The sequence below is a fragment of the Oncorhynchus mykiss genome, chromosome 6 (genome assembly GCF_013265735.2).
Source record: "Oncorhynchus mykiss isolate Arlee chromosome 6, USDA_OmykA_1.1, whole genome shotgun sequence".
Classification (NCBI taxonomy): domain Eukaryota; kingdom Metazoa; phylum Chordata; class Actinopteri; order Salmoniformes; family Salmonidae; genus Oncorhynchus; species Oncorhynchus mykiss.
The window spans coordinates 70,495,440-70,522,937 of NC_048570.1; the positions used below are offsets into that span (position 1 = coordinate 70,495,440).

Here is a 27,498-nt window from a genome sequence, read left to right on the forward strand (position 1 = left end):
GACCAGTTGTATTTCTTCTTTAATCAGCACAACAGTTTTCAGCTGTGCTAACATAATTGCAAAAGGGTTTTCTAATGATCAATTAGCCTTTTGAAATGATAAACTTGGATTAACTAACACAACGTGCCATTGGAACACAGGAGTGATGGTTGCTGATAATGGACCTCTGTACGCCTATATAGATATTCTATAAAAAAAATCAGCCGTTTCTGGCTACAATAGTCATTTACAACATTAACTATGTCTCCACTGTATTTCTGATCAATTTAATGTTATTTGAATGGACAAAAATGTGCTTTTCTTTCAAAAACAAAAGACATTTCTAAGTGACCCCAAACTTTTGAAAGGTAGTGTCTATCTATATTATTTTTTACTAATTTGGGGTCTCAACTTACTATTGTGAGTTAGAATAGCAGAATACTCCAGGTGCAATTTCTAAATTTGGTTGTGCATCAGCAGTTTTTCTCTTGTTATGTCAGTCACTGACAGTCGGTCAATCAGCCCCTGTCAGCAATTTTTTTTTAGATTGCTAAGTCAGTTTAGCGTCCACCTATTTAAACTTGTTATCATGTTTGAATTACCGTCCGGGTGCCCCCCATTTATTTTGTTAGTCAGTTTCACTCAGATATCAAATTAAAAACGGCAAACATTTCTCTCCACCCTATGGCAAAATGTGTAGAATTGCAGGACATTAGCTGTAAAACGACTAGTTTCCCTTTCCGCCCACGGCAAAATTAGCAGAATTGCAAGAAATCGTTATTTTAAAACAATGGTGGCCCACACCCCCATCAAAGTTGCCCATCTGTGGTGTAGGCTTATGTTCTACTGGCCACAAATAAGCACTACATTTCTGGCCATGACAACTAGGACTGGGAATTGCCAGGGACCTTACGATACGATATGATCACCATACTTAAACGCCGATACTGTGATGTTGTTGCGATTCGATGTTCCAAACATATTTCTCACCATCTGTCTGCTGCAGAGGGACAAGAGAGAGCCATGACAAAATGAGTTTTGATCAGTCATGGAAATAAAAGTGCTGAAAACAAATTGGCTCACGAGTTTTGGTGCAGGTACAGCCAACTAGAGCAAAAATAATATTGCGATATTTTCAAAAATAATATCCCAGTATGTAACTGAATCAATTTTTCCCACTTCACTAATATTAACAGTAGAACCACAACAGTTGTCAGTTGTCAAAAGGTGTGTATAATGTGTGTATTTGTTTAGGTGTGTGAAAGAGAGAGAGAGACACAGAGTGAGCGAGAATAGACATGCTGACAGATATTGGTGCTTGTTGAGCTACCCTGGCTTTTGTCAACTGACTGATGTGGGATCAGTAGCTCTGTGCCATGTTCATGCCGTCTCTATCTCTCTCTGTCTGTCTGGTATGTGTGTCTCTCTCAGAGGGACACAGCCGTGTCAGCGTGCCAAAATCTTTCCCTAGGAAACTAAACAGGAGGTCCCTGGACACCACTACCCCACTCCCTGCTAACCCACCCCACACCCCTAGACATAAATTTGACTGCTCTAACGTCACACTATTGCAGCCCTGGCACTGGGGAACTGTGTGCGTGTGGTTTGTGTGTGTGTAACGCAACCATTCCCATGCCACTGATGTGATGTCCCTCGGCCAGTGTCTTCATGCACAAGAGAAACTTGCATCGTTTCAGCAAGGCTGGATTCTGTGCAAAATGTAAGGCTCCTGGCTACTTGACAGGTTCTCTTTCCTGTTGAACTCGTCATCTTTCTTCTCGAGTCCACAGGACAGAAAACAATAAGATGGGTATTGATTTTGAGACATGATATGTTGTATTTCATGTTTTAGCATACCCCTTTCATACAAATTTGAAATTCCTGTTACTTTTCAAAGATTTCTCACAAAAACAAGTGTATCTCTGTAAAATATCAAAGGAGCACTGAGTGTATGCCGAGCTTTTTATTTTCAAAGCCTTTTACACTTAATTCAGCTCGTGTCATGCAAATGTAGCTTTTTGCGACCCACGGAAACAACTGAAGACGGCGAACACAAAATGTAAAATCCTCAAAAGTTGTTATGAGAAAGCAGCACCGCTATGTCAACCGAGCTCGGTGCTTATTATCGGAAGTATTAGGTTGCGAAATCCAACTTTTTGTATAGAATGTTAATGATACAGTATGTTAGAGAAAGATCCCAGGGAGCGATTCAGAACATGAGATAAACAAAACGTATTAAATATTATTACAACATAAGGGAGGGAAGTTTCATCACCAAAGCGCCTGTGCAGAATGGGTGGACACCCTAGTTGGAGTGTGTGTGTGCGCAAGTGTGTGTGTGTGTTTTCCAAAAATAGTGTGCCAATTTGGAAAGCCAACAAACAAACCAGTTAGTGTTCCTCCTCCCCTTCAGAGTGGACAGAGTTTCTAAAGCCATTTGTGACCCCTGTTGGAGCCAACATCCCCAGCCCCCCTACACCCACCCTTACAGCCCCCCTACACCCACCCTTACAGCCCCCCTACACCCCACCGTTACAGCCCCCCTACACCCCACCCTTACAGCCCCCCTACACCCACCCTTACACACCCCCTACACCCACCCTTACACACCCCCTACACCCACCCTTACACACCCCCTACACCCCCCACCCCTTACAGCCTAACTACACCCCCACGTTACAGCCCCCCTACACCCCACCTTTACAGCCCCCCTACACCCCACCCTTACAGCACCCCTACACCCACCCTTACACACCCCCTACACCCACCCTTACAGCCCCCCTAGCTACCCAGCTGCCTTGGCAGGTCATGTGAGAGACCAGGTGGTTCCAGGGAAGAGGGATAGTGGGTTTGGGGTGAAGAGTTGAGGGGGTGGGGCGGTCAGATTGAGGAGCGGGGAGGGAAGGAGGGGGTAGAGGGGGTGGGATTGAGTAAAAGAAGGCCAGTTGGGGTTGGGTGAAGGAGTATGAGAGACAGTGGGGAGGCGGTAGGAAGTAAGGAGTAGGGGTGAGGGGGAGAGAGGGGGGTGAGGGGGGCAGAGAGGCTGAGAGGTGGTGAGGTGGACAAAGAGGGGGTGAGGGGGGCTGAGGTGGACAAAGAGGGGGTGAGGGGGGCAGAGAGGCTGAGAGGGGGTGAGGAGGACAGAGAGGCTTGGATGGGGTGAGGGGTACATAGAGGAGGAAAGAGAGGCTGAGAGGGGGTGAGGTGTAATTTATGGTGGTGAGGACTTGAGGGGTTGTAATTTAAGGAGGATATCTATCTTCTTCACTCCGGCAGCTCAGATCTGCTATGTCAGACAATAGCCATCCTGCCCTCGCAACAAACCTATTTGGCCATTCCCTGATTGGTTGGCTATGGCCCGTACAGTTAGGGGTACACTGCAGTAACCTAATCCCTGGTTGGTTAGCTGGGTGTGTTAAGGGGTACAGTAACCTAGTCCTTGATTGGTTAGCTGTGTATAGGGCATACTGTATATAGCCAGGTGTGAGTGTCTATTTTGGCTGAGCTCTCTCCCTTGCTGCTGGTATGACCAGTTGTCCTGGTATGGCATCCTAAACTGAGAGGTGCTACAGAACCCTGCTCTCCTCACCTCATTAGGACTATCAGCAGAATGGGGGGAGAGGGGTGAGAAAGGGAGAGGAGGAGAGAGGGAAAGGTGGGGAGGTAAGCAGGACTAGAGCAAAGCAGAGCAGACCCCTTTCACAAGCAGACACATTGCTACTGTAATTGCCATACACCAAAACACCATACCTCACCCCTTCAAATGACACATCACCAAAACACCATGCCTCACCCCTTCAAATGACTCTGAAATGACACATCACCACAACACCATACCTCACCCCTTCAAATGACACATCACCAAAACACCATACCTCACCCCTTCAAATGACACATCACCAAAACACCATACCTCACCCCTTCAAATGACACATCACCAAAACACCATACCTCACCCCTTCAAATGACACATCACCAAAACACCATACCTCACCCCTTCAAATGACACATCACCAAAACACCATACCTCACCCCTTCAAATGACACATCACCAAAACACCATACCTCACCCTTCAAATGACACATCACCAAAACACCATACCTCACCCCTTCAAATGACACATCACCAAAGCACCATACCTCACCCCTTCAAATGACACATCACCAAAACACCATGCCTCACCCCTTCAAATGACTCTGAAATGACACATCACCACAACACCATACCTCACCCCTTCAAATGACACATCACCAAAACACCATACCTCACCCCTTCAAATTACTCTGAAATGACACATCACCACAACACCATACCTCACCCCTTCAAATGACTCTGAAATGACACATCACCACAACACCATACCTCACCCCTTCAAATGACACATCAACAAAACACCATGCCTCACCCCTTCAAATGACACATCACCACAACACCATACCTCACCCCTTCAAATGACACATCACCAAAACACCATGCCTCACCCCTTCAAATGACTATGAAATGACACATCACATCACCACAACACCATACCTCACCATTCAAATGACTCTGAAATGACACATCACATCACCACAACACCATACCTCACCCCTTCAAATGACTCTGAAATGACACATCACCACAACATCATACCTCACCCCTTCAAATGACACATCACCAAAACACCATACCTCACCCCTTCAAATGACTCTGAAATGACACATCAACACAACACCATACCTCACCCCTTCAAATGACTCTGAAATGACACATCACCAAAACACCATACCTCACCCCTTCAAATGACACATCACCAAAACACCATGCCTCACCCCTTCAAATGACACATCACCAAAACACCATACCTCACCCCTTCAAATGACACATCACCAAAACACCATACCTCCCCACTTCAAATGACTCAAATGACACATCACCAAAACACCATACCTCACCCCTTCAAATGACACATCACCAAAACACCATGCCTCACCCCTTCAAATGACACATCACCAAAACACCATACCTCACCCCTTCAAATGACACATCACCAAAACACCATACCTCCCCACTTCAAATGACTCAAATGACACATCACCAAAACACCATACCTCACCCCTTCAAATGACACATCACCAAAACACCATACCTCACCCCTTCAAATGACACATCACCAAAACACCATACCTCACCCCTTCAAATGACTCAAATGACACATCACATCACCACAACACCATACCTCACCATTCAAATGACTATGAAATGACACATCACATCACCACACCATACCTCACACCTTCAAATGACACATCACCAAAACACCATGCCTCACCCCTTCAAATGACACATCACCAAAACACCATGCCTCACCCTTTCAAATGACACATCACCAAAACACCATACCTCCCCCCTTCAAATGACTCAAATGACACATCACCACAACACCATACCTCACCCCTTCAAATGACACATCACCAAAACACCATACCTCACCCCTTCAAATGACACATCACCAAAACACCATACCTCACCCCTTCAAATGACACATCACCAAAACACCATACCTCACCCCTTCAAATGACTCTGAAATGACCCATCACCAAAACACCATACCTCACCCCTTCAAATGACACATCACCAAAACACAATACCTCACCCCTTCAAATGACACATCACCACAACACCATACCTCACCCCTTCAAATGACACATCACCACAACATCATACCTCACCCCTTCAAATGACACATCACCAAAACACCATACCTCACCCCTTCAAATGACACATCACCACAACACCATACCTCACCCCTTCAAATGACACATCACCACAACATCATACCTCACCCCTTCAAATGACACATCACCAAAACACCATACCTCACCCCTTCAAATGACTCTGAAATGACACACCACCACAACACCATACCTCACCCCTTCAAATGACTCTGAAATGACACACCCAGAACTAAAAGAAGACCTGAAAGAACAAGGAGTAAAGAGATCCCAAAAATCAATATAGAGAATAAAAAGAAAGCACTTTGGCAATGGAACTGTGTGTGTGTGGGAGAGAGGGAGAGCTAGTGAAATGAATACTATAACTTGTTGAACAGGCTGAGTGTAGGAGCTCACGTCTGGCCAGAAACACAGTTATTCTATTAGCTACTGCCTGCCATACAGTCCAGCTGTGTCCAGGTGCTACACACACATATATACACACACACACACACACACACACACACACACACACACTCACACACACACACACACAGCTGTGGCACAGTCCAGCTGCTTTGCCCGCGTGTTTCAGCGAGCAAACACCTGCTACTGCTCCCAACCCCTGGCAGACACACACACACACGCACACACACACACACACGCACAGTGTTTGAGGTTTGTTTCCTCTGGCTCGTGGGCTGATCTAAGTTTGGGAGTGAGGGAGTGTTTGAGAGAGAGAAAGAGCTGGGCTGTAGTTACATTGTTACAGTACTGTCTCTACTCTGTAATTACATTGGTATAAAACCCTAGTAAAACCAGGGCCATGGGAAAAGAGGGGGGCACTGGGAAACTTCGCCAGCTTCCAGCCTGCTCCTCTACCCCTGGCCATACCACTCTATGCCAGGCACTGAGACAGATGCCAGCCGCCTGACCTCTAATGGCTGGCACATGTCAAGTATGTAGGTCTGGGGCACAATGTGGTAGTAATCTATGGTCTACAGACCACGTCAGCTACAGGCCAGCTGTGAAGTAAGTGACTAACCAACATGTGGTCTCGTTGTGGTCCTTTGTATAACGGAACAGGTTTACTGAATAAATGAATGAATGAATGAATGAATGAATGAATGAATGAATGAGTAGAGCACAAATGAACGTAGGTCATGTTGTGATATAGTTGTTGTTTTCTATGACAGAGGAGAACACAGTGGCCTGTCCTCCCTCTCTGTCCTGGCCCAGGTGCCCTGTCCTGGCCCAGATCCTCTGGCCTTGCCCATATCCCCTGGCCTGGTCCAGATCCCCTGTCCTGTAGAGATCCCCTGTCCTGTACAGATCCCCTGTACTGGCCCAGATCCCGTCCTGGCCCAGATCCCGTCCTGGCTCAGATCCCCTGTCCTGTACAGATCCCCTGGCCTGGTCCAGATCCCCTGTCCTGTACAGAACCTCTGTCCTGGCCCAGATCCCCTGGCCTGGCCCAGATCCCCTGGCCTGGCCCAGATCCCCTGGCCTGACCCAGATCCCCTGGTCTTGCGCAGATCCCCTGGTCTGGCACAGATCCCCTAGTCTGACCCAGATCCCCTGGCCTGACCCAGATCCCCTGGCCTGACCCAGATCCCCTGGTCTTGCTCAGATCCCTTGGTCTGGCCCAGATCCCCTGGCCTGTACGGACCCAGACTCAAGCAGCTCCAGGCCTAGCATGGGGAACCCCAGCCAGTGGGCTGGCCTCCACACAATACAGACAGACCTCATTCACATAGCACAGCAGCAATTCTCACCCAGCCATTCAGCCTGGCCCTGACTGTACTGGCCTCAATCAACACTGAACAGACCACAATGGGGGAGAATGGGGGGACGGAAAGGAGGGGGAGAACAGGGGATGAGAGCAGGGAGAGAGGAGAGGCCATTCTTGCTGTCCCTTTCCTGAGTCAACACTGCACTCCCAAAACAATGAAAAGGAGGCAGGAGGGAGAGACGGGAGGATATGAGGGGAGGCATGGCCCAGGTCCAAACACCACAAGTGGTGCATGTCCTGAAAAAATCCCACCATCCCAGGCACAGGGGACAATTATGAGAGGACTGGACACACACAGAACTTGAAAGCCGAACCAGGCCCTCCATCTCTCCCCCATAGGATTACCCGTTTTGGTTTCAGGTAGAACCCTTTTGGGTTCTTCATGGAACACAAAATGGTTCTACCTGGAACCAAAAAAGGTTCTCCTATGGGGCTCTCTCATTTAGATATCTAGATATCTTGCTGTCGGGATGTTTTTCAGCGGCAGGGACTGGGAGACTAGTCAGGATCGAGGCAAATATGAACTGAGCAAAGTACAGAGGGATCCTTGATGAAAACCTGCTCCAGAGCACACAGAACATCCGACTGGAGCAAAGGTTCACCTTCCAAAAGGACAACGACCCTAAGCACACAGCCAAGACAACGCAGGAGTGGCATTGGGACAAGTCTCTGAAAGTCCTTGAGTGGCCCAGCCAGAGCCCAGACTTGAACCCAATAGAACATCTCTAGAGAGACCTGAAAATAGCTGTGCAGCAACGTTCCCCATCTAACCCTACAGAACGTGATAGGATCTGCAGAGAAGAATGGGAGAAACTCCCCAAATTCAGGTGTGCCAAGCTTGTAGCATCATATCCAAGAAGACTCGAGGCTGTAATCGCTGCCAAAGCTGCTTCAACAAAGTACTGAGTAAAGGGTCTGAATAATTATGTAATTTAGTTTTTGATGAGGGAAAAAAACAATTTCATCAATGTTAGAATAAGGCTCTAACATAACAAAATGTGGATAAAGTCAAGGGGTCTGAATACTTTCCGAAGGCACGTACACACTCAAGGCTACACACACTGAGCTATTTTCACATGAGACCTTAGAGTCTCAGCATTCATTCAGTTCACACTGAGTTCAACAGACTGTCTCCAACCCTGGCACACTAAAGACACACACACACACACACACACACGAGCCAACTGGACCCACACCCACTGCTGAAAACAGGACACACACACACACACTATTTCTCACACACATCGACGCCAGACTCAAACATTGATGAAAACAGGACATCAGTGCCAAGTGGACACACACACCCCAGTGCCAACCAACAGGATTGACTGGAACAGTGGGCCAAGGAGACACTGCCCTCTCTGTTCTGTCTCTGTGGACAGTGCAGTCAACTGGGTTCCTACCTGAATAGTGGAGTAGGGGCCAGATAATTTGACAAACCCACTCATATTTTCTATGCTAACACAATGGATTCCAACTTCTACAATCTGTACAGCATTCAAAATTGTCCTGTCAGTATCAAATTCCGTATCATTGACTTTTATTATTTTATACTCATTTACATGTGTCTTGTGGTTCTACACTTTAAGTAAGAAATAACTCAACACTGAAAACCATTCAATAATAACTCAACATTATAAACATGTGTTATACTGTATCTCTGACTGGCTGATTCCTTTGAGACAGTTAGTAGTGTCGATACACTAACCATGTCCACTTCCACCTGTGTCACCTCTGACCTCTAATGAGCCCAGGTCCACTTCCTCTCTAAGCCCAGGGAGGAGGTCAGGGGTGATTAGGTGCTAACCCCTCAACTACAGACCATTAACACATCAGTCACAACACCCCCCCCCCCCCCCCTGCCCCCAAACTCTGAAGCAGGACCCTCTTGCTGTCTCCAGTCCGCGGTAAAAATAACTTCCCCCAGCTAAGTCCAGGCCAGTCCCGCCCTGGGGGGGTGTCAGATCACCTCAAAGTACTGCAGTAGAACTAGAGCACTACAGCAAATACAATGTAACTATACTCATTCACTCTTTCCACTCAATGACATTCCATACGTTAAGAAAAGGAGAGGAAAAAAGAGGTAATTCAGGGAAAGTGTCATTCTCCCTCCTCTTATTTAGTAACTCCTCCTACTCTTTTTCTGCTAGGGGTCAACTGTTTTTCTAAGTTTGCCTTGGATATTTTGATCCCTCTGGGCTACTGTCTTGTGCAAACATGGTCGATAGTGTGTGTGTGTGTGTGTGTGTGTGTGTGTGTGTGTGTGTGTGTGTGTGTGCTTTACTATCCTTGAGGGGACCATTTTGCCGGACCCCACAAGGAAAAAGTAGATTTTAGGCTTAAGGGTTCGGGTAACAATTAGGGTTATAATGAGGGTAAGTGGTTAGGTTTAGCAATTATGGTTAAGTTTAAGGTTAAGGGTTAAAGTTAGGGTTAGGTTAAGGATCAGGATTTTGAAAAGGAATCAATTGTTTGGTTCCCACAAGGATAGTAAAACAAACGTGTGTGTGTATGTGAGTGTGCGTGTGTGTGTGAGTGTGCGTGTGAGTGTGCGTGTGTGCGCGTGTGTATGCGGGCATGTGTGTATGCGTGCATGACGTGTGTGTGTGTGTGAGCGTTCATGACTCTGTGTGTGCGTGCATGTGCAACGAGGGACGGGGGACGGAGGACGGGGGACGGGGAGGGGTCATTCCAGGTAGATCAAAGGCTTTAATTTTCCATGACGGTGGCTGTGGGCAGCACAATCTCCCCCTTTCACTGGGTGGGAGAGGTGTGAGGTGTGAGGTATGAGGCTCGCACTATGGTGTCAGGCTGCCTCTGCCTAGCTATAGCCCAGCTAACACAGGAACAGCGGAACAGTGGAGCAGCTGTTAGTGAGGGAGGGAGGAGGGATTGAAGGGTGTTCTATTTGGCAGGGGGTATGAGACACCCTCTTTTTGAGTGATGAGGAGTAAGACAGTGAAGACACAAGCAGCGACGGAGAGAGACGGTTCTAAGTCCTGTTGAAATCTGGATGTTTCTAGTTGGATCAGTGCTGGGATCTGGGTCATTTGATATAATGTTATAGAGATATTGGCAGGAATGAAGCATGCACTGCAGGCTAATCTCTATCACACACAGACACACACACACACACACCCTGAGCGGTCGACCCCCAGGAGTGTGGTGTCTTCCAGCCTCAGAGAGCTGAATGAAAATCCCCCTTCAGGAGCTGTGAAATAAATCCCCAGAAATAGCTGTGGATTCCATCTGAAACGCCAACCAGTCCGTCAGACTCTGCCAGCTGTCTACTGGAGAATTCAGCCTCTCATGGCTCAATCCTAACTTAAGATATGTACTTGGAACTATAATGTTGTGAATGACATCAATATGATTTATGAATAAGATATGCATGTGTATTTTAAGTTGACCCATAGACTACTTCAAATGCATAACTAGCATCACTTATGTTGACTATAAAAAAATAAAATCATTAAATTGAATGTCATTTATCTGAACTGTAATTTCCTTTATCAATGCCAATGCTGGCTCCGATAATGCGGAGCCAGCCCAGTGTCTGTCAAGCCAAAAACACAACCCTGTCTGCTGTTTGTGACTATAGAAGTCCTTCTGTCTATGCATTGGTCCAGTGAGTGGGACAGGGGTCTTGTTAGCTGCTCTAGAACAGGGGTTCAAACCTTTTTCACTTGGGGAACCCCTTCTAGCATTGGGGAACATCCAGCGAACCAGTGTGTTCAGACTCTAGCAGACTGACAATGTGTCAAACAGCCCTGGGGGTTAGTCCCTGTAGGAACCACATCAAAATACCAGACCACAAACCCTAAACACAGGCACACACACACACACACACACACACACACACACACACACACACACACACACACACACAGGCAAACACACAAAAACACAGGCAAACACACACAGGCTCACAAACATGCGTACACACTCAGGTACACAAAACACACATACAGTGCCTTGCGAAAGTATTCAGCCCCCTTGAACTTTGCGACCTTTTGCCACATTTCAGGCTTTAAACATAAAGATATAAAACTGTATTTTTTTGTGAAGAATCAACAACAAGTGGGACACAATCATGAAGTGGAACGACATTTATTGGATATTTCAAACTTTTTTAACAAATCAAAAACTGAAAAATTGGGCGTGCAAAATTATTCAGCCCCTTTACTTTCAGTGCAGCAAACTCTCTCCAGAAGTTCAGTGAGGATCTCTGAATGATCCAATGTTGACCTAAATGACTAATGATGATAAATACAATCCACCTGTGTGTAATCAAGTCTCCGTATAAATGCACCTGCACTGTGATAGTCTCAGAGGTCCGTTAAAACAAGGAACACACCAGGCAGGTCCGAGATACTGTTGTGAAGAAGTTTAAAGCCGGATTTGGATACAAAAAGATTTCCCAAGCTTTAAACATCCCAAGGAGCACTGTGCAAGCGATAATATTGAAATGGAAGGAGTATCAGACCACTGCAAATCTACCAAGACCTGGCCGTCCCTCTAAACTTTCAGCTCATACAAGGAGAAGACTGATCAGAGATGCAGCCAAGAGGCCCATGATCACTCTGGATGAACTGCAGAGATCTACAGCTGAGGTGGGAGACTCTGTCCATAGGACAACAATCAGTCGTATATTGCACAAATCTGGCCTTTGTGGAAGAGTGACAAGAAGAAAGCCATTTCTTAAAGATATCCATAAAAAGTGTTGTTTAAAGTTTGCCACAAGCCACCTGGGAGACACACCAAACATGTGGAAGAAGGTGCTCTGGTCAGATGAAACCAAAATTGAACTTTTTGGCAACAATGCAAAACGTTATGTTTGGCGTAAAAGCAACACAGCTGAACACACCATCTCCACTGTCAAACATGGTGGTGGCAGCATCATGGTTTGGGCCTGCTTTTCTTCAGCAGGGACAGGGAAGATGGTTAAAATTGATGGGAAGATGGATGGAGCCAAATACAGGACCATTCTGAAAGAAAACCTGATGGAGTCTGCAAAAGACCTGAGACTGGGACGGAGATTTGTCTTCCAACAAGACAATGATCCAAAACATAAAGCAAAATCTACAATGGAATGGTTCAAAAATAAACATATCCAGGTGTTAGAATGGCCAAGTCAAAGTCCAGACCTGAATCCAATCGAGAATCTGTGGAAAGAACTGAAAACTGCTGTTCACAAATGCTCTCCATCCAACCTCACTGAGCTCGAGCTGTTTTGCAAGGAGGAATGGGAAAAAATGTCAGTCTCTCGATGTGCAAAACTGATAGAGACATACCCCAAGCGACTTACAGCTGTAATCGCAGCAAAAGGTGGCGCTACAAAGTATTAACTTAAGGGGGCTGAATCATTTTGCACGCCCAATTTTTCAGTTTTTGATTTGTTAAAAAAGTTTGAAATATCCAATAAATGTCGTTCCACTTCATGATTGTGTCCCACTTGTTGTTGATTCTTCACAAAAAAATACAGTTTTATATCTTTATGTTTGAAGCCTGAAATGTGGCAAAAGGTCACAAAGTTCAAGGGGGCTGAATACTTTCGCAAGGCACTGTACCAACACACTTACACAAACATAACCTTAGAGTTCCATTCTCTCCACAGAGACAGCCCTCCCCTGTGGTCCCCTGGATAATGTAGTATTTCCTGCAGTGACCCTTTATGATGTATTAATGAGAAATGGGATTCCATTCTGCTCTGTTCTCTTTGGCTGGACTACAGATCCCACTAACTCCCCTCCTCTCATCTCCCATCTCTGAGACATAAAGTCCTGTCTCACTGCTCCTCTTCGCTGTTTGTCTTTGACTGCCTATTATCTAGTATTTTCCATCCCTCCCTTTGTCCTTCCCCTCTGCTCCACTGCTTTCAATGCTCTTGCAGTGTACAGGTATCATAAGTCAATACTAGACGTTCATCCACGTCTGAGGATGTCAGGAGATGATGTGGAAACGGACCAGTAGGGGCAACAGTGAGCGCTGTTACCTTCAAGTAGGTAAACATCTGCCTCTGGTGCAAAAGGTTGAATGTTCGAATCCAGAGAAAGTTGTTTTTGAGATTTTTGTTTTAGGCCTATCCCAAACCTTAACCCTTACCTTAACCACACAGAGTTAGTGCCTAAACTTAACCTTAAACACTTAGAAACTTGACATTTCTAACACCTTCCAAATTTGACATTTGAGAAACATGGAGACTGTGATAGGTTATTGGTATAGGTACCACCTCTACCTTTCTATTTCTGATTACCCCCCCCCCCTCCCCCCCCCCCCCCCCCCCCCCCCACACACACACACAACCTTCCTGTCAACTCCCCCACCCCAGACTCCCCCTCTCCCTCCCTCCCTCCCTCCCCCTCTCCTCTCAGTAATAAATCTTTGCAGGCGACAGTGTCACGATGCCAGAATGTTTTTCCTGTGACAGCAAATACCTCCTTCACAGGATATGGGCCGTGCAGTGAGAACATACTCTTTCCAAACACACACACACACAGAACACACACACAGAACACACACACACATTCAAATGTATACATCACGGCCACATTTACACACATATAATAACTGAACCCTACATTAATTTCTGAACAGAAACACAGACAGACAGTGGCACACTGATTGAGCTCAGACGCAGAAACCTGTCTCCACTTTTCCTACGGGTCAATGATAATCAGCCACCCAGAACAGAGCCTCAGCAGACCACCATAGAAAGATACACACACACACACACACACAGGTGTGTGGGTGATCCCTTGTCATCTCTAGGTTGGCTCCACTGAGTGTAGTAGGACATTGATCATCGTGTCCTTGACTTTAGAAGCAAAAACAACACAACCATACCAGTGACATACTGAGAGTGTTTTCGTTTCCTTAGTCGTCTCTATCATACTTATACTAACAAAGTATTATTTTATCGCCACAAGTCAAATAGGCTATTTTAATTTCATTCAAATTTGTTCATCAAAATGGTGTGAAGTTAGGATGGGATTGGCCCCTTGACCTGAAGCCTGGTTGGTTGGATGTGTATGACTCCAATTAGACATTCTGGTGGTGGTCTAGTGGTGGTCTAGTGGTGGTCTAGTGGTGGTTTAGTGGTGGTCTAGTGGTGGTATAGTGGTGGTTTAGTGGTGGTCTAGTGGTGGTTTAGTGATGGTCTAGTGGTGGTCCATTGGTTTTATAGTGGTGGTTTAGTGGTGGTTTAGTGGTGGTCTAGTGGTGGTCTAGTGGTGGTCTAGTGGTGGTCTAGTGGTGGTTTAGTGGTGGTTTAGTGGTGGTCTAGTGGTGGTCTAGTGGTGGTCTAGTGGTGGTTTAGTGGTGGTCTAGTGGTGGTCTAGTGGTGGTATAGTGGTGGTTTAGTGGTGGTCTAGTGGTGGTCCATTGGTTTTATAGTGGTGGTCTAGTGGTGGTTTAGTGGTGGTCTAGTGGTGGTTTAGTGGTGGTCTAGTGGTGGTCTAGTGGTGGTCTAGTGGTGGTATAGTGGTGGTCTAGTGGTGGTTTAGTGGTGGTCTAGTGGTGGTTTAGTGGTGGTCTAGTGGTGGTCTATTGGTGGTATAGTGGTGGTCTAGTGGTGGTTTAGTGGTGGTCTAGTGGTGGTTTAGTAGTGGTCTAGTGGTGGTCTAGTGGTGGTCTATTGGTGGTCTAGTGGTGATCTAGTGGTGGTTTAGTGGTGGTCTAGTGGTGGTTTAGTGGTGGTCTAGTGGTGGTCTAGTGGTGGTATAGTGGTGGTCTAATGGTGGTCTAGTGGTGGTCTAGTGGCGGTTTAGTGGTGGTCTAGTGGTGGTCTAGTGGCGGTTTAGTGGTGGTCTAGTGATGGTCTAGTGGTGGTCTAGTGGTGGTCTAGTGGTGGTCTATTGGTGGTATAGTGGTGGTCTAGTGGTGGTTTAGTGGTGGTCTAGTGGTGGTCTAGTGGTGGTCTAGTGGTGGTCTAGTGGTGGTTTAGTGGTGGTCTAGTGGTGGTCTAGTGGTGGTTTAGTGGTGGTTTAGTAGTGGTCTAGTGGTGGTCTAGTGGTGGTTTAGTGGTGGTCTAGTGGTGGTCTAGTGGTGGTCTAGTGGTGGTTTAGTGGTGGTATAGTGGTGGTCTAGTGGTGGTTTAGTGGTGGTCTAGTGGTGTTTTAGTAGTGGTCTAGTGGTGGTCTAGTGGTGGTCCATTGGTGGTCTAGTGGTGGTCTAGTGGTGGTCTAGTGGTGGTTTAGTGGTGGTCTAGTGGTGGTCTAGTGGTGGTTTAGTGGTGGTCTAGTGGTGGTCTAGTGGTGGTTTAGTGGTGGTCTAGTGGTGGTCTAGTGGTGGTTTAGTGGTGGTTTAGTAGTGGTCTAGTGGTGGTCTAGTGGTGGTCTAGTGGTGGTCTAGTGGTGGTTTAGTGGTGGTTTAGTAGTGGTCTAGTGGTGGTCTAGTGGTGGTGTAGTGGTGGTCTAGTGGTGGTCTAGTGGTGGTTTAGTAGTGGTCTAGTGGTGGTATAGTGGTGGTCTAGTGGTGGTTTAGTGGTGGTCTAGTGGTGGTCTAGTGGTGGTTTAGTGGTGGTCTAGTGGTGGTTTAGTGATGGTCTAGTGATGGTCTACAGAGTCTGACAGGGAAGTCAGAGGTCACGTTCAACATGCATTTTACACTCAAGGAACATGTTAACCATCCATCCAGCTTGCGTGTGTGTGTGTCAAATGAAATTGTATTTGTCACATGAGCCGAATACAACAGGTGTAGACTTTACAGTGAAATGCTTACGAGCCCTTTCCCAACAATGCAGAGTTCAAAAGTAAGACAAATGGAGGTAACATGTACATGTAGGTAGGGGTAAAAGTGATTAGGCAATTAGGATAGATAATTAACAGAGTAACAGCAGCGTGTGTGTGTGTGTGTGTGTGTGTGTGTGTGTGTGTGTGTGTGTGTGTGTGTGTGTGTTGGAGTCTACTATATTAAAACGCAGACAGTAGCAGTAGCAGGTCTCATTTCGTGGGCTAATTTAGACCTTATTGAGATCTTAACGAGGAATCGGACAGGAAAACCTAATTTTAACAAGGTACAATAAATGACACACATGCACATATGCACGCAACACACACACCACAGTGCAGGTACTCATCAGTAGGTGAAGGCAGGTGCATAGGCAGAACCCAGCCCCTCCCTCTACTGTTTTACAACGTAACTTGATTATGCCATTCTTAGTGCAAATATCTAAACATGAAGAAGGCCTAGCTAAAAGACAAAGTCAACCCGTTCCTTTGTGGTTCCTTTTCTCATCCCTTCTCTACATATTCACCCTGTTTTTCTCCCACACTTTCTCCTCCCTCTGTTTTTTAGAGATAAAGGAGGAAGGAGGAGAGAGGGAAGGAGAGGGCAAGGGAGAGCACAGAGGAGAGGGAAGGAAAGAGGGAAGGGGTGAGAAGGAGAGGGGGTGGGGGTGGGGTCAGGGGAAGCAGATGGGTTCTCCTCTGGTGACATGAGAGCGATGACAGTTCTTCTCTGGGGCAGATAGCGTCTCACTGGAGGACACGGCACCTGTTTCTCCCAAGCCCCCACCGCCCCCTTTCAGCCCCTCTCACACCCCGGCTCTCTCACACACACTCAGCCCCTCTAAACACTTCCTCAGCCATGAGGTCATTGCCTGGCCCAGGCCAAAAGCAGCTCTGTCACCTGCACCCCCTCAGACTCCTCAAATCCCTCACATACCACGACACCATTACCCCCCACACCAAGTAAGCCTCATTACCCCCCCCCACACCAAGTAAGCCTCATTTACCCCCCCCCACACCAAGTAAGCCTCATTACCCCCCCCCCACACCAAGTAAGCCTCATTACCCCCCCCCCACACCAAGTAAGCCTCATTACCCCTCCCCACACCAAGTAAGCATCATTACCCCTCCCCACACCAAGTAAGCCTCATTACCCCTCCCCACACCAAGTAAGCCTCATTACCCCCCACACCAAGTAAGCCGCATTACCCCCCCCCCACACCAAGTAAACCTCATTATCCCCCACACCAAGTAAGCCTCATTACCCCCCCCCCACACCAAGTAAGCATCATTATCCCCCACACCAAGTAAGCCTCATTACCCCCCACACCAAGTAAGCCTCATTACCCCCCCCCCCACACCAAGTAAACCTCATTATCCCCCACACCAAGTAATCCTCATTATCCCCCACACCAAGTTAGCCTCATTACCCCCCCACACCAAGTAAGCCTCATTGCCCCCCACACCAAGTAAGCCTCATTATCCCCCACACCAAGTAAACCTCATTACCCCCCACACCAAGTAAGCCTCATTACCCCCACACCAAGTAAGCCTCATTACCCCCCACACCAAGTAAGCCTCATTATCCCCCACACCAAGTAAGCCTCATTACCCCCCCACACCAAGTAAGCCTGCTCCGGGATTCTGATCTAGCTTTGTCTCTGAGGGTGTGATCTGATATATAGTTACATACCTGATGATCACAGAAAAACAGAGTGGACTAGACAGAGAAAGAGAGAGGTGGAAACTGAGCTGCACTTCCTAATCTCATGACAAATGTATGACCATATTAAAGACACATTTTTCCCTCAGACTACACAGCGCCAAAGAATTTGAAAACAAACCCAATTTTGATAAACTTCCATATCTACTGGGTGAAATACCACAGTGTGCCATCACAGCAGTAAGATTTGTGACCTGTTGCCACAAGAAAAGGGAAACCAGTGAAGAACAAACACCATTGTAAATACATTAAATACATATTTATGTTTATTTTCTTCCCCTTTTGGACTTGAACTATTTGCACATCGCTACAACACTGTATATTGCCATAATATGGCATGTGAAATGTCTTTATTCTTTTGGAACTTTTGTGAGTGTAATGTTTACTGTTCATTGTTATTGTTTATTTCACTTTTGTTTGATATTTACTTCACTTACTTTGCAATGTTAACGTGTTTTCCATGCCAATAAAGCCCTTAAATTGAGAGAGAGAGAAAGAGTACAGGACAGCTGAACGACCTCCACGGGTGTTCTTACAACAATAAAATGAATCACACGCAGAGAATGATCATCTTTGATTATGAGGTTGAGCATCTCTCTGTTTCACACTGTAAATGTTGCTCTGTTGAGTAGCATCAATCTAAACATGCATTCTTGCAGCATGAGAAAAGGTATTGTGTGATTCCTTCATCAACTCTAGTCCCAACAGTGTACCTTAATGAAGACCTTGTTCCTCTTCTTTTCCTCCTCTCTCCCTCCTCTCTCCATCCACTCTACCTCCTCTCTCCCTCCTCTCTCCCTCCACTCTACCTCCTCTCTCCCTCCTCTCTTCTCTCCTCTCTTCCTTCTCCCACCATCCTTTCTTCCTCCACTCTACCTCCACTCTCCCTCCTCTCTCCCTCCTCTCTTCTCTCCTCTCTTCCTCCTCTCTTCCTTCTCCCACCATCCTTTCTTCCTCCTCTCTCCCTTCTCTCTCCCTTCTCTCTTCCTCCTCTCTTCCTTCTCTCTCCTCTCTCCTTCCTCTCTACCTCCCCTCTCTCTCCGCTCTCCCTCCTCTCTCTCCTTTCTCTCTCTCTCCCTCCTCTCTTCCTCTACTCTTCCACAGCTCTCCATCTGCAGTCCCACTTTAATCACACACTTCAACTAACAGCTAACACATCTAACTCCAATAATCAACTAATCATGACCTTCATTTTAGAATGCAATTAGTTTCATCGGTTGTGTTTGCTAGGGATGGGGGAAAAGTGTGACACCCCAGAGGACTGGAGTTGCCCATCCCTGCTCTAGAGGTTACTTCAGTAGGTGGTTTTCACAGTGCTATATGACCTGACGAAGATCCAACTCGGATCAAAAACATTGTATTTTTTGTGCGTCTGATTAAATCACCATGGGAGCCTACCAGAGTTGCAGACATAGCTTTTTCTTTGATACATTCATCTCGGTAGCAGTTGTGTAATTAGTAGCAACAGCAACTGCTGCTGTGGCCTCCGTGGAACAAGGTCTATCGCTACAAGTTCATCTACAAGACCTATTCTCCTTTTTCCATTCATTTATTCATGAGAGAGAGTAGAGGTCTGGTTCTGTGAAGACCTCCATCTGGACCACATAGACTGTACTTCCAGGAACAGCGACAGCAGCACTGAATCAGCCACTGCATGATTACACACACACACACACACACACACACACACACACACACACACACACACACACACACACACACTACAGTAAGACTGACACATGACTGGATGAGTCTCTGCTCTATATTTACACTGGATAGAGCAGGATTTATAAAACAGACATGATCATTACACCACACTGTCTAATAGAGAGTTCACAGCTGTTCCTGACACAGAGGAAACTGTTATTATCATTAGTGGATATCAGCCGTCTCTAGTTGATCTGATAAAGGATACAATCTGTAGTAGCCTCGCACACACACACACACACACACACACACACACACACACACACACACACACACAAACACAGCACTAACGTATGGAATCCTGTATACAGCAAAACAATGTACAAAAACAAGCAGACTTGGCCAGAAACACAAACATGTAAACACACAAGAAGAAAACGAGGCCAGTGGTGGCCTTGAAATCCCCCCGGTCTTTCTGTGTTGTTTACTGTTAGAGTTCTGATCCAAATGTTTGTTTGTCTAACGACGGGCGCCGATGCTGTACGGATCCCCTGCTAACACTGCTCACTCCCCTGCCAGTCAGAGAGCTAAAGGAACACACACACATGTGTGCGCATACACACACACACACACACAACCATAACACTCGAGAACACACCAACTCTCACTTCTCCCTGTTTCAGAGCAGCTTTCCCATAATGGGGGAGAATAGCAATAACAGCCGTGAACACTGGTCCATAATAAACCCCACCTACACACACAGACAGGCACGGGCGCACTTAATTATTATAGGACTGAAATCATCCACAAATATCAAGTTAGGTTACACAAACCAATAGCTAACAGACATGAACAAGCACACAATCTACTGAAAAGGATGCATACTGCACCACTAAAATATACAACACACCCACAATAGTCAACTTTGAGCATCAAACATCTGCACACTTCCTGGAAACCCCTGTGGCTCAGCCGAGAAGCATGGTGCTGCGGACCGCATACAAACTGCTCCTGTGGAGCTACCTGTGTCTTACCTTGTGTCTGGGGCGTGATGTAGGGGGAGGTGACTCTGTCTCTGTCCTCCCGTCTCCCTGTCCCTCCCCGTCCCTGTCTCTCTCCTGCTGCATGCTCTGTCCCGCCAGCACCATGGACTTACATTCAACACACGAGCCAATCACCAGCTTCCTCCCATCATCCACCAGGAGGGTGCGGCGCCCGCGTGGGGCGTACAGGAACACAGGCAGCCTGGCCACTGTGACCGCACACAGCCCCCCCTGACGCCTCTGCTCCTGTCTGCAGAAGAAGCACACAAAGGCCTCGCAGCTGTACTGTCTGGCCCAGGGAGAGCTGGCCGGCTGGGGGGTGGAGGAGGCTGGGCCTGGGGCTGTAGAGCTGGGGGTGGCAGAACCCTGGCTCTCATGTTGAGCCCACTGGGCATGCAGGTCGTGATAGCAGAGGGCACAGGCTGACACCAGGCCGGTGGCATCGGCAGGTTTGGCGCGGGGAGCGGGGGGGTGGATGGTGAGGAAGGGAAAGAAGGGCTCTCTCTCTCCACAGCGCCCGGGAGGGTTGACATGGAGTTGGAACTCCCCCCCGACCCCTAGCTCTGCCCCACACAGGTAACACACTGATACAGACGCACCATGGCCAGAGGAAGAGGAGGACACCCGCTTTTGGGAATGGGCCAGTCCGGCTCCCCCCGTGGCCAGCGCTGCGTGGTACCTCCCCAGGAAGGAGGTGACAGAGGTGATGAGGTCCTCACTGAGGCTGAGGCGGTACGCCCCCCAGATCTCCTCCAGGATGGCGTAGCATGGAGGACAGCAGTGCACCCGGCCGTTCCTCACTCCCTGGGCACTAGGCGGGCACGGCAGCAGGTTGATGAAGGGGAAATACATGGCACCGCGGGCTTTGCCCACGCCGGCCCGTGCATGTGCCACCCTCACATCCCGCCCGCACTCCTGGCCACAGAGGAAACAGGCCTCACAGGAAGCCTGAGACTTAGGTAGGCGGTCCGGGGGCTCTGAGGGGTGCCTTTCCTGGGGAGTGAGGTAGGGAGGGTGGCCCGAGGCTGGTGCAGGGGTGGAGGAGCCCTGGTTGAGGGGGACCACGTAGAGGCGCTGGAGAACGGGCACGTCGGCCAGCTGGAAGCCCTGCCACTGCTGCATGAGGGAGGTGTGGCAGCTGGCACAGACCAGGGTGGTGCCCCCCGGGGTGAGGGGCATGGCGCCAGGGGGAGGGCTGTGTAACCACAGGAAGGGGAAGAAGGGCTCGCTGGCTGCCCTCTCCTGCTTCTGCACAGACACACGGAACCTCCCGCCCTGCCACATCCCGCTGCCACAGATGTAACACACACACTCCTCGGGACTGGTACTCCTGTTGGCACCCCCACTGGCACCACTCTGGGGCATGGCAATGACCCTCCCGGCTGCGTCCCTGGGTGGTCTCAGCAGGGCCAATACCCTCTCTCTGCTGCTGCCAGCTGCTTCAAACACCTCGCGGTCGTCGTCACTGGTTATATTGATCTCATGGTCGTTGTCAGAGTTGTCAGAGGCTGTAAACCTACCCGGAACACTTTCTCTAGGTGCTGCTGCGTCGCGCCTAGAGGTGACAGTGGTGCCAATGGGTGATAGCCCGTCGGCAGCGTCAGCGAGATCCTCTCCTTTCTGGTGGAATATGAGGGAGGGATGCCTGGTTAAGCTACAGCTGCTGTCAGCAGCGCGTTGGAGAGGGCGCGGGTCAGCGTGTCTGACATTCCCCTCCGCTAGCCACTGCCTGTTGCGCATAATGATCCCGTTGTCCTGCACAGGTGTGTCGACGTGAGAGCTGTCATAGTATCTCTGGGACACAATCTCTTGGGACAGAGATAATGATGATTGAGAGACATGATTCATAATTTTAGCACCGCGCCTGGACGGCATGGCACTATCCGATTTCGGCGAGTCCTGTGCCTGGTAGACACCAACCGGATAGCGGATAGCCCGTTGAGAGTCAGGGCTGTTTTTAACACTGATAACACTGTTGTTGTTCTTCCTGCTACCGTCTCTGGGAGTTTTGCTGCTGTTGGCAGATGTTTTGTACTTCTCCTTGCTCACACCGGCGCGGTCTACTAAATCCAGTTCTTGGTCTGACATGTTCTCGTTTTCCGAGAAAGAGGAGAAATCTGACTCGTTCCCGTCGTAATTCTGGCTGCTGACACTGATTCTCCTCTCCAGGTCATAGGAGATGTTCCACTCCTGTGGTATCCGCCGAGAGTCGCACTGGTACGGCCTCTTCAGCCAGTACATACGCTTCTCTATTGGTGTCCTAGTTCGCTCGAACGAGTTCCACTGCTCCCCCAGAAAACAGTGGCACACGGCGCACACCGTAGCGTGTCCATCCGGGCTGACTTCACATGCCCCTGGCGCTGGCTCTTGGTTTTGTAAAAACGGGAAAAACGGACCATTCTCTTTCGGATATTTCACTTGTAATCTCAATTCTTTTCCGGGCGAAACGCCGCTTCCACAAATAAAACAGTGAACCAATCCTATCCCATTCCGATCAGCCCTGGAAGTGTTGCCATGCGATGGGCTCTCGTCCCCGGGCATTATTGCAGCCATGAATCGGTGTTTCCGAGATATCGGTATTAAATCCTTGTCACGGGGGTCATTCATAGTTCTAAAAACACCCCAGACTACATGACATAATACCAAAAGCGCAATTCATTCTAACAAACTCAAACCTTTACAAAAGTAGGCTATGCAACAAGACAGCGTATCGCGTTCAGCCTACTCACGGTGAATAGATAGCCGATAGCCCATTGAAACTGCAGCACTGCAGAACAGGCAGCGAACCGTAGACTAAATTCCTGGCTTTCAAGTATTCCGTTAGAGATAATCTATTCAAACCGTCCATGAAACATTGAGCAGAAACGCAGTGTCTCCAGTCCGCAGTATAGGACAGCGAACCCGATGGTAATGTGAGAAGAAAACTCTTGTTAGAATCACGGGTCACCTCTCCTACGAACTTTCCTGCGCTCTGAAAACTTTGGCTGTTAACTCGCTCACACTGTACACAGCGCCATCTCCAATTCACTGGATCACTTTTCAGATACCCTCGCCGCTGCTCCCCCATATTCAAACTTTCTCAGCAGAACTAACTGATAAAAGAGGGTCTCATTATTTTTTATCCAAATTACGTATCTTTTGAAGAAAAAGTTCAACGTAATCATATCTTATCAAGCAATACTGTGTAGGCCTATTGATGTTCAATTCCAGTGTGATTAGAATAGCCCTAGCTTATAATTAGAGTAGGTATTGGTTTTAAACTGCTATACCCGTGATAACATTTTCACACGTAATGCATAGACGCCATTATTGATATATGGACATATTTTACGCACATTGAAATTACACACGCCAGAAACCAGGCTACATATTGCATTGCACGACTTCCCATGTAATAGCTGCCATGTAAATATACACTTTATGCTAAATGTTACAAACTATTCATTTAATTACAATAGGTTGTATCGCCATAATAAACAGCCAGAATAATTTATAAGAGAAAGAAAAGACTTGTAAGGCAGCAGGATCCTGAGGTGAACAATGTGTGCCATTGTTCAAGCATTTGTGGGAGCTGTGCAAGATGCATGACACATTGAAACAGAATCTGTATCTGTTCTTAAAACAGAATCATTATAATAACCACAGGCAGTCAAAATCTTGAAAACATTTATCTGAAATATGTTTGCTTCTTCCAATTCTCCCCAATGTTTCTTTCATTGCAGGAATAAGTGGTGCAGCTCAAACAGAATGGCTCTTGTATTTTGTCTATGGCTGTTAGCTGTATTGTACAGTTCCCACTTGTCCTGGATCCTCAGGGGACGGCTGTGGGGTGCAGCCCCACTAGCCACACCTGTTTTGGGGATTAAGTTCAGCCTAGCCCCCCTCTACACTGTATGGATGGAAGACCTTGACAGGGACCACACAGTCTGGTGTCAGACAAGCCCCTTCAGATCTCAGCAAGCAATGTGCAGGACTAATTCACATTCACAGAGATGAAAACAATCATCATGAACACACACACATGGATGAAGAGAACATGTTGTATGTGGAGCAGTTCAGTAAGTTGGAACGCAGCCAACGGATGCCACACTGCAACAAAAGGCTAAAAGGACTTTGAGACATGAAAGTACATGCGCACGCACACACACACACACACGCACACACACACACACGCATGCACACACACGCACACACACGCACACACGCACGCACACACACGCACGCACGCACACACACAAACACACACAGAGAGCTCTTTCTCTCACACGCACACGCACACACACACGCACACACACACACACACACACACACACAGAGCTCTTTCTCTCACACACACACACACGCACGCACACACGCACTCACACACACACACAAACACACAAACACACACACAGAGCTCTTTCTCTCTCTCTCACACACACACACACACACACACACACACACACACACACACACACACACACACACACACACACACACACACACACACACACACACACACACACACACACACCCCTTCGGACTCCACAGTGCAAACCAGTTAACTCAAACTCACACCAGTGTAGCATAATAACAATAACACACATAAACAGTAACGACAGTCAATCCAGCTGTGTGTCTGTAACTAGCCTACATTGTGCCAGCTCTGCTCCTGTAAGCAGTCACAGTCCTATCATCCCCTCATCTCTTTAAGAGCCACCCTGAGGCTGCTTCCCTTCTCCATTAATCTTGATGACACCACGGTGCTTCTCTCTTTGTCTGCCTCCCTGTTCTGCTCCAGCTTCTCCAACATGGCAACACATCCAGCTCTTACTCTGACACACCAGATCGTCTCTCTTTCTGAATTCCTGTTCTGCTCCATCTTCTCCAACCTGGCAACACATCCAGCTCTTACTCTGACACACCAGATATTCTCTCTTTGTCTGCCTCCCTGTTCTGCTCCAGCTTCTCCAACATGGCAACACATCCAGCTCTTACTCTGACACACCAGATCGTCTCTCTTTCTGACTTCCTGTTCTGTTAAATCTTCTCCAACCTGGCAACCCAACCAGATATTAATAATCACACCACAGTGCATCTCTCTGAGTGACTGGCTGTCTCCCAGTCATTTGGAAGACATCTCCCCTCCAAACTGGCAACCAACTGGTCGGAATGACACCCCAGCTCCTCTGTGACAGCCTCCCTGTCCCACAGACATGACTCCCTGTTCCGCTCACTTCCCTCCAACATGGCAAAATAGTTGTGTCAGTGAACAGAGGCTCTGTGGTTTTGGAAGTCGTTTGCTTCCCTGCTGAAGGAAAAGTGTGTGTGTTTGTGTGTGTACACAGTAATGACTGTCAATCAATTATGCACATTGAAATTACACACGCCACAAATTAACCACAAGGAAAAGTGTACGTGTGTTTTCCCTACCACAGACCCTAAGAAGACAGGTGGGAATATTTAGAACAGGAGGAGTCCGTTCTAACTCAACATTCTCTCATGGAGCTGTGACATGATTCGTTAACTGTGAGTGTTCATCTCCCTCTCTGCTCTCTGCTGGGAAGCTCCCAGAGAGACACTGCAGAATGACATCATCATCTTTTAATCATCATCTTTTAATATACATTCACATACGTTATTAATTAATTTGTTGTTTCATTCTTTTATTCATTCACTCACTCTATCCAACAGGGTTGGGGGTCAATTCCATCTTAATTCCAGTCAATTCAGGAAGCACACTAAAATTAAAATTCTCTTCAATGCTTTTCAATGAGGGTTAGTTCACTTTCTGAATTGACTGGAATTGAAATGGAATTGAACCCAACCCTGCTATCCAGTACCACTCAATCTTATTTATACATGCATTCATTCATTTGTTCATTCATTCAAATATTCAATTTGTTTTTCACTAACTCATTCATTCGCTTCTTGTCATTCCCTCAAAAACTAGCAGGTTGATATTTATTGTCATTAATCTTGCCATAGATTTTCAAGCTGATTTAAGTCAAAACGCTAACCAGGCCACTCAGGAACACCTCTTGTGTATATTTAGCCTTATTATTGTCCTGCTGAAAGGTGAATTCACCTCCCAGTGTCTCATGGAGAGCAGACTGAACCAAGTTTTCCTCTAGGATTTCCCTGTACTTAGTGGCATTCCTATAATTTTTTATCATGAACAACTCCCTAGTCCTGATTACAAGCATACCCATTACGTGATGCAGCCACCACTATGCTTGAAGAGTAATGAGTTGTATTGGATTTGCCCCAAACATAACACTTTGTATTCAGGACAAAAACTGAATTGCTTTGCCACATTTTTTGCAGTATTACTTTAGTGCCTTGTTGCAAACTGGATGTATGTTTTGGAATATTTTTATTCTGTACAGCCTTCCATCTTTTCACTCTGTCAATTATGTTAGTGTTGTTGAGTAAACACAATGTTGTTGATCCATCCACAGTTTTCTCCTATCACAGCCATTAAACTCTGTAACTGTTTTAAAGTCAGCTTTGGCCTCATGATGAAACTCCTGAGCGGTTTCTTTCCTCTCCGGCAACTGAGTTAAGAGGGACGCTTGTATCTTTGTAGTGATTGGGTGTATTGATAGCAATAACTTCACCATGCTCAAAGGGATATTCAATGTCTTCTTTTTGTGTTGTTTACCCATCTACCAATAGGTGCCCTTCTTTATGAGGCATTCGACAACCTCTTTGTGGCTGAATCTGTGTTTTAAATTCACTGTTCGACTAGGGACCTTACAGATACTTGTTAACCACTATTATTGCAGCTTTGCAACTTACTGTATTGTGTGACTTGGTAAACACATTTTTACTTTACTTTTTACTTATTTAGGCTTGCCATAACAAAGGGGTTGGATACTTAATGACTCAACACATTTCAGCTTCTCCATT

General features: G+C 47.1%; 1 protein-coding gene and 1 long non-coding RNA gene across 7 annotated transcripts in view; both read right to left on the reverse strand.

The window, feature by feature from the left end:
- Positions 1–23,566, reverse strand: part of gse1 (Gse1 coiled-coil protein) — a 456,459-nt gene extending 432,893 nt beyond the window's left edge. Inside the window, exon 1 of the mRNA XM_036980868.1 lies at positions 20,599–23,566. Within this exon, the coding sequence (XP_036836763.1) occupies positions 20,599–23,214 (2,616 nt within the window). The 5' untranslated portion in view covers positions 23,215–23,566. The remainder of the gene's footprint in view (positions 1–20,598) is intronic.
- Positions 3,107–7,977, reverse strand: LOC118964927. 6 transcript variants are annotated; one of them, XR_005052229.1, is made up of 3 exons: positions 5,687–7,977; positions 5,256–5,523; positions 3,107–5,153 (listed from the first exon to the last, which is right to left on the reverse strand). It is a non-coding gene; the product is annotated as an uncharacterized LOC118964927 (long non-coding RNA). The 6 variants fall into 6 exon arrangements; XR_005052228.1 differs by having other exon boundaries at positions 3,107–4,862; positions 4,910–5,153; positions 5,256–7,977; XR_005052230.1 differs by having other exon boundaries at positions 3,107–4,244; positions 4,511–5,153; positions 5,256–7,977.
- Positions 23,567–27,498: the final 3,932 nt, after the last annotated feature.